The following is a 7,672-nucleotide window of genomic DNA, read 5'->3' as shown; positions in this document are numbered from 1 at the left end:
GTTTTTTGTCACAGTAGTTTGACGTATTTTTCACATTGGTCCATGTTATTTCGATTTTAAAAATTTGTCATGTAATTTGGTTTCAAACAAGTCCAAATCATATCATGGGTGCTGTGGCTGTTGGGTTTTGGGAGTTTACAATCCTTATGGATCTATTGTTTGATCATATGAGTATGATTCGATTTCGCCCCCATTCTCGTCTGTCGATTCTTTCGGGTGTCTTCATGGAAACCATGTTCTTGTGGTTGCGTTGATGATGAACTTGGCAGCAATGGCGACGGCTGGTGTTTTTTAATAACCTTCTTTGGTAGGGTTGCTAGGGTTTGTGGTAAATGTTGTGCTTTTGGTTATGGGGTTGGTTCAGTTTATTTTATTTTGTTATATTGTAATATTTTGGACTTGAGCTGTTATTTTATTTTGTTATATTGTAATATATTTGTAATGATCTGTTCCTTTTTAATGAAACTTATCTTAACAAAAAACAAAGTCCAAATCATATAGTCTATCAAATTAACAAATGAAATTAAATGTGGCCATATAATTACCGCATGGGATTTACTATATTCGACGCAAAATAGTATCGATTTGTCTATATTGATTGTTGCCTAAACAAAACTACATGAGTAAGCTTCTCTTCAAAAAAAAAAAAAAAAAAAAAAAAACTACATGAGCAAGCTAGAAATTAGGAATTTTTTGAATTTTGGAAAATTTCGAAATTTATACATTTTGGAATTTTTTAAAGAAAATTTCATAAAGTAGTTCAAAATTTTAAACATGTCCAACAACCGAAAAAGCTAGAAAAACTATTATATAGTAGTATTTATATATTGTTATCTTCTATGGAATAACGCATCTATGTCTATTTGGTTATTAACTCATATTTAGTTCAACATGAAATAAATCATTGTGTGTAGTCTAATTTAAAATCACGATATATTTCAGAATTTTTGGAATCTTGAGATACATTCTGATTCCATTTCAATTTTTTCCGGATTTTTTTTTCGGGCTTCGGAACTTTTGGATGTCAAAAATAGAATTTTTCGAATCAGAATCGGCCAAAAACGGAATTTACAATCCAACTTGTACCCTCAACCAGTAATACATACTCTAACTTATTATATATAAATCAAATAATATATAAGTCAATTACAATATTAGAGATTTCAGAATTGTAATCCAATAATAAGGGTGGTTTATGCTGTGAACATTATGAGAATTATTAAATTAAGAAAATAACCTGGTTGTGTGCAAAATTGTGAGTGATTCAGTCACAGCAGATTTCAGCCAAAAAAAAAAAGTCACAGCAGATTTTGGCAATATGGAAAATGAAGTATCGTTGACTTTTACATTTTGTTGACCACGGGATACGTCGTCAAAAACACACAGGTTACGGTCACGTCTAGGGGTTATTGTGTAATTGTTTAGAAAATTATGTAGTCGTTTAGAACATTATAACCAATATGGGGTCAAAATGTAGTTTTTAAAACAAATTGGCCACATCACACCTGAGGCTTTCTTCTTCCGGACGGAGAGGAAAGGCTATCTAGGTTTTTCTATTTGAAAAGAAACGGCTGCACCAGCAAACTCGAGGAACCAGATCCAGAAGGAAGACGAAGGAAGAAGAAAGAAATTTCGAAGGCACCTCTTCGCCCCCACTGAAATTTCTGCTGCTCCATCTGCTACACCACCAGGTTTTTTTAAATTTTATTTATTTATTTTTATAAATCTTCACTTCGTTCGTTGATGTATTAGTTCATTCGTTATAACCAAATCCAAATCCTGTCCGGATTATATTAATTAATTAATTTTTTGTTATAAAAATGAATTCTTTTGTATGAAAATGATATTGGGGAGCAGATCTTCGTGAATCACTTGGGAAATGAATGGTTTTATTGGATGTGTTAGGTTCTCTGCGTTGTTTTCCATGGAAGCAGTTCTTAACTGAGGAACCGGCAAACCCATTGTTAATTGTTTGCTTTTGTTTTGTGGACCTGAATTGGAGCCTTAATTTGGGACATTCGTTTGGTGTTTGAGACTGGACAGGATTGGGATTGCGTCCAGTCATATCCCATAGAGTCTCCCACCCTTGCGAAGGAGAGGAACTTCCCTGTCTCGGTTTCACTATCGTCTTCTTCCTATCTCTCTACTCATGCCACCTGAGGACAGATATAGGAAGAGGGGATGGTGAAACTAGGGTAGGGAAGTATTTGTCCTCACAATTCTCTGATATATGGAACAGTTGTCCAATTTAATGAGTCCAATGCCACCATTGTTAAGTTCATCATTAGAGTCAAACCCTTGCTGAGGAGAGAAACTTCCATGCCCCGGTTTCACTATCCACTATTCCCGTCTCTCTATAGGTGACATGAGGAGAGAGAGAAGAAGAGGAAAATAGGGAAACCGGGTCAGGGAAGCATTTTTCCTTGCTAATGGGGACTTGTTGTCGCTAATATGTGGAAGAGTTGTCCAATTTAGTGGAAGAGTTGTCCAATTTAACGAGTCTAGTCCGACCATTGTTAAGTTTATCAAACATAAGACAGAACATTTAGTCCATTTAAATTGGTCTTGCCCTGTCTAGTCCTAGCACCAAGTAGTTGATATGGTTTTAGTTTGTTTGAATGCGTTCCTTTTTTTTATTGTCATTGCCTTTTCTCTGATACCACTCGGTTATGTTTCTGAGTAGCAGTTTGAAAATGTCTGCAAAATCCATCGTTTCTGCTGTATTTGGATCATTTGCTGTGGCATGGACATGCGACTATCTTATGGCTGAGAAGAAAATATTTGGAGGCAAGTTGGTGTTTCTGTTTTTTGAAGCTTGTTGCATAATACTTGGTGCAATAGTCTGATGTTATTGTGAATTTTTATTAACTTAGGAACTACTCCAACAACTGTTGCAAGCAAAGAATGGTGGGAAGAAACTGACAAGAAGTTCCAGGCATGGCCTCGTACTGCCGGTCCACCAGTGGTCATGAACCCCATCAGTCGTCAGAATTTCATTGTCAAGTCTCGTGTTGATTGAAGATTTTCATGATCATCACTCTGTTTATGTAACCAGTTCTAAACAATGTTAGGCTGGACTTGATTCCTGAAGGGTTAGCCATCATTTCATAACATAATGGCCTTGATATACTTTCCTTCATTGTTCTTTGGTATTGGGTTGTTTGGATAACGTTGTCAACCTTACTGCGATATGAATAAATTTCAGTGAGCCATCTTGAATCTCAGGTCCAAAAACCCATTTTTGAATTACCATTTATTTATCTTCTCATTTGTTTCACCAATAATATTAAAGTCACCACAAGCTCTCCTAGCTTTTAGTCCCTAGTTGATATGGAATATTTCAGTGGATAGAAATGAGTGAGGTTGAAGTGGCCATTTGTTTTTCCAGATTTTTAGATTCGAGAAAATTCGGTATTGTAATCGCAGGGCGAAACAAGTAACAAAAACTATTTAAAAATAAATAAATAAAATAACTAAGTAGCAACTCATGAGTAAATATAATACAATCAGCCATTTCACTTGATCTCCTTCACAATAAACAGATGAAATACCCGAGAACATAGACTGAATGGCCTCAACAAATTATGTGGAAAAACAATTCCCATGTGGATGAAGATTTCCCACCAACCACAACTCAAATGATGATCCGAGTGATTTGAACTCAGACATTGACAAATTTTTCTTTGCATAATAAGGTATTTAAGGATTGAACTGGATTAAAGAGAAACTGTAAATGATTGTTGATATGCACCTTCACATAAAAAATTTCAAAACCAGGAACTACAACATTATACTTGGGACCTAATATGTAAAAGAAACTCAAGAATAACCCTTCCCTATGGGAGGACTCTCCTTGCATATTCATCCACCACCAATTCCTGCATCAACTCAAATCACAAGCGCCATTTCACTTGAACACATAGCAAGGAGATGGATGATCTGAAACCAACCCAGCCTGAGTAAAATTTAAACATGACCACTTCCCCTGGGGTTTCAACTTCACATCAACAAAAGAGCCTTGATCTGATGGGTTCATGACATAGAAGATCAAATGGCGGGGTATCCATCAGTTCTGTTTTATTTCTTGAAGCATTTCCACAACCTTCTTCATTTTGGGTCGTTTGGCCGGTATGCTGTCAGTGCAGAGTAGTGCAATCTTCAGTGCTGCAAGCATTTCTTTCCGCCAACCAAAGGAAACTGTGCTAAGCCTTGCATCGAGAATCTGCTCAGGGGTTTCACCTCTTGATGGAGCATTATGCACCCACTTCACCAAATCCACCCCCTCGTCAAAGGCCTCATCTACTGGTAATTTGGTTGTAAGGATCTCAAGCAAAACAACACCATAGCTGTAGACGTTCCCGGGTGCTGTAACTTGCATTGTATATGCATATTCTGATGACAGAAGAGAGAGAAAACAGAAACCATGATTAGTAATAAGGGCGAGAGAAAGAAAGAAGGGGAAAGTTGGAATTGAAAATTCATGGCTGCATATAAGATAGAACACTAACAAAGCTACCAAATGAAAGGATTGAAAATTGAACTGTATCAAACTATTAATATACCTGGAGGAATGTATCCGAAGGAGCCTGCAACTGCACTTATACTGGCTGTGCCCCTGGATGGATCCAAGAGCTTTGATATCTCAATCTCTCCGACCAATGGCTTGAAGTTAGCATCTAGAAGAACATTACCAGAAGAAATATCAAGGTGGATAATTGCCACGTGATGAAGAAAGGCCAACCCTTCTGCAACTCCGATGGCAATAGAAAGTCTTGTTGGCCAGTCGGGTTCATATTCAGGTAGCTTGGTAGATTCATGAAGAAGCTGACACAATGTCCCATAGGGCAAGTAATGATGCAGCAAAAGAGCAACATCTTCATAAATAACAAATCCGATAGGACGCACTAGATTATCATGACAGAGTTTGCTCAGCCTTTCAAGTTCTCTAATCATCTTGTTCTGGTGATGAATGATTGTCCTGTCCATGGATTTCAGTCTCTTCACTGATAGAATCAGCCCAGATGGCATAACAGCCTTGTAAACTGTGCTAAAAGTCCCAGTACTGAGCTTGTTTGAATCCTTCAGAGTTGCTTTAACAGCATAATCAAGATCTATTGCTTGTTTGAGATTCTCAACGAAGACATTCCCTGCCACTATCGCCGGTACATTATTGGCTTCCTCATCTTCAGTCCCTGCAGATTTTTCTGCCTTCTCCTGTCTCTCTCTGATCATAAAAAGCAGAACCACTACGGTTACGGATACAAAAACTGCCAAACCAGAACCAATAACGGCCAGTACGATCCTGTAAGAAACCCTGTGATGGTCATTTGCATGGCCACCACTGTTAGAATTTCCACATGAGGAGCTCAGTGGCTCTCCACAAAGCCCTTTATTTCCAAGAAAACTGGAATTCGGACTCTTCTGAAATGGTACAAATGTGGGTACTGGGCCAGTGAACAGATTGTTGGAGAAATTGACCTCTATCAAGCTTAACATCCCCTTAAATGCAGTTGGAATTATATCAGAGAGCTGATTATTGGAGACATCAAGAGAAACCAGCTTGTCAAGTTTACCTAAATCAGGGGGAAGAGGTCCCCTGAGATGATTGAAGCTTAAATTTAAGGCTATCTGTAAGTTCTTTATTCGACCAATTTCAGGAGGGATACTGCCAGTCAAATAGTTTCTTCCCATTTGCAACTCAAGCAGTTTAACACAGTTTCCAATCTCATGAGGTATCTCTCCCCTTATGGAATTCTGACCCAACAGCAAGTACTGCAATCTCGACATGTTGCAGATATCATTTGGTATGCTACCATTGATTCTGTTATTGCTTAGGTCGAGCTTATTAAGATTCTTGCACCCAAGAATTGATTTGGGAATCTCTCCAAACAGACTGTTACCAGAGAGAATTAACTCCTGCAGATTCATAAGCTGTCCAAGCTCAGGAGGAATCTTCCCAGTAAATCCATTTGAGGCTAAATTTAGGAGGGTGAGATTAGAGCACTTGGAGAATTCTGGAACAATCTCACCAGAAAGATTGTTGTTGTCTGCTTCAAAGTAGGTGAGGCCACTAATATTCCCAATTGAATGAGGAATGCTACCTATAAGATCATTGTTCCCGATTCGGATACTAGATAAGCTACTGCAGTTTCCCATTTCTTCAGGAATGTCACCACTTAGTCTGTTCTGGGTCAGAACCAAAAACTCCAGCTTCCCAGAAGCAAAAATACTTTTGGGAATTGGACCTTCTAGCTGGTTAGAATGCAGATTCAACGATTCAAGCTCAGAAATTGAGCCTAGATTATCTGGAATTTTACCCTCCAATTTATTCTCATAGGCAGTAAAAACCCTTAAATTGGTCAAATTGCCCACCCAATTTGGGATAGTGCCATTCAACCTATTACTGGAAATTTGAAAATCCTGTAACTTCTCTAGGGCCTGAATTTCATCTGGTATTTCTCCCACAAGCAAGTTATTGGACAGGTTCAATGATCTAAGGTTTCTGAGATTACCCAGCTCTGGTGGAAGTGAACCCCCAAACTTATTCAAAGACAAATCAAGAAATTCAAGCTGAGATAAGTTTGCAAAAGCTGAAGGAATTGATCCTTGGAAATCATTATAAGAGAGGTCAAGCCTCTTCAAAGCTCTAAGCTCAGAAATAAGAGTCACATTACCTCGGAGGTTATGACGAGAAAGATCAAGCTTTTCCACCATAGAATGGTTCAAACCGCAGCTAATGCCAGGCCAAGAACAATAATCTGAGAAGTTGGCACCCCAACCGGGTACTCCAAGTTCTTCGTTAATGGCTGACAATGTAGTTAAATCATGAAGCTGAGCACCCACAAGCTGAGACTCAGACAGGCACCCAACTAGAAGAAGACATAACAAGCACAAAACTGCCATTGTTGGGTTGTCTTCTTTTAAAGTTGGAACACTTCCTCTGTGGAAAAGAACTCAACTTTCTTCTCCAAACTCCCAAACAGTGACAAGGGCATAAAACCCCTTCACCTTCCAAAACCCACCTTTATTTTCTTCAATGATTTCCTTTTTGGCTTCTGAACTTGGAACCAAAGATCAGTTTTCTTCTTCTTGATCAGAGAATCAAACCCAAAAAACCATTCAAGGAATTCACCATGAAAATGCCATGAAAACCCATGACCCCAAATCAGTCGTCACCTTTTCCAAAAAATACCCATTTCAGATTCCTTCAAAGAAAGGCATTGGCATTGCATACAGAGCAAACCAATCCCTTAATCTTGAGGGGAACAAGAGAAAACAAAGCACACCAATCAAAGGCTTTTCTTTTCAGGATTGGAACTCAAGACCCAAATGAAAGGAAGAGCTACAGACCGAAACAAGAGGAAGCAAACAAAAGAGCTACAAACATGATTGCATTATGGAACATGGGTTGTAATTATACATGAAAAATGCCCATGTCCTTAGTTATAAAACAGCCATGATTGCAAGGCCAAACAAGAAAATGACTCCAGAGGCAAGGCTTTTGTGAAATGAAGGAAGAAGAGTAAGTGATGAGCAAAGAGTACAGAGTACAATGTTTTGGTACAGGGTTTCACGGACCAGGTGTTTCTCTTTGTCTCTGAGAGAGAGAGAGAGAGAGAGAGAGAGAGAGAGAGGAGAGAGAGAGATTTGAGGAGTCGTGGAGTAGGGAAGT

The 7,672-nt window shown here is 38.5% G+C and overlaps 2 protein-coding genes across 3 annotated transcripts; one reads left to right on the top strand and one right to left on the bottom strand.

Annotated features, from left to right (window-relative positions):
- The first annotated feature begins 1,506 nt into the window (after positions 1-1,506).
- Positions 1,507-3,224, top strand: LOC117633477. Of its 2 annotated transcripts, none has more exons than XM_034367102.1 (3): positions 1,507-1,691; positions 2,687-2,787; positions 2,874-3,224. In XM_034367102.1, the coding sequence occupies exons 2-3, from the start codon at positions 2,694-2,696 to the stop codon at positions 3,017-3,019; spliced, it is 240 nt and encodes a 79-aa protein (XP_034222993.1). In that variant the 5' UTR covers positions 1,507-1,691; positions 2,687-2,693; the 3' UTR covers positions 3,020-3,224. The 2 variants fall into 2 exon arrangements, with proteins under 2 accessions (XP_034222993.1, XP_034222992.1); XM_034367101.1 differs by having other exon boundaries at positions 2,684-2,787.
- A 336-nt stretch (positions 3,225-3,560) lies between these two features.
- On the bottom strand, positions 3,561-7,672 carry LOC117635902 (leucine-rich repeat receptor-like tyrosine-protein kinase PXC3). Its single transcript, XM_034370283.1, has 2 exons — positions 4,563-7,672; positions 3,561-4,392 (listed from the first exon to the last, which is right to left on the bottom strand). The coding sequence occupies exons 1-2, from the start codon at positions 6,901-6,903 to the stop codon at positions 4,067-4,069; spliced, it is 2,667 nt and encodes an 888-aa protein (XP_034226174.1). The 5' UTR covers positions 6,904-7,672; the 3' UTR covers positions 3,561-4,066.

The sequence above is a fragment of the Prunus dulcis genome, chromosome 7 (genome assembly GCF_902201215.1).
Source record: "Prunus dulcis chromosome 7, ALMONDv2, whole genome shotgun sequence".
Classification (NCBI taxonomy): domain Eukaryota; kingdom Viridiplantae; phylum Streptophyta; class Magnoliopsida; order Rosales; family Rosaceae; genus Prunus; species Prunus dulcis.
Note: the sequence above shows the minus strand (reverse complement) of the source record. Positions and strands in the feature narration are given on the sequence as shown.

What these genes read in the sequence shown, in the direction of transcription:
- LOC117633477 (XM_034367102.1), top strand. Translation starts at nt 2,694, where the DNA reads ATGTCTGCAAAATCCATCGTTTCTGCTGTATTTGGATCATTTGCTGTG. An exon ending in TGAGAAGAAAATATTTGGAG is followed by an intron (nt 2,788 to 2,873) that starts GCAAGTTGGTGT and finishes TTATTAACTTAG; the next exon opens with GAACTACTCCAACAACTGTT.
- LOC117635902 (XM_034370283.1), bottom strand. Translation starts at nt 6,903, where the DNA reads ATGGCAGTTTTGTGCTTGTTATGTCTTCTTCTAGTTGGGTGCCTGTCT. An exon ending in CTTCGGATACATTCCTCCAG is followed by an intron (nt 4,393 to 4,562) that starts GTATATTAATAG and finishes TTCTGTCATCAG; the next exon opens with AATATGCATATACAATGCAA.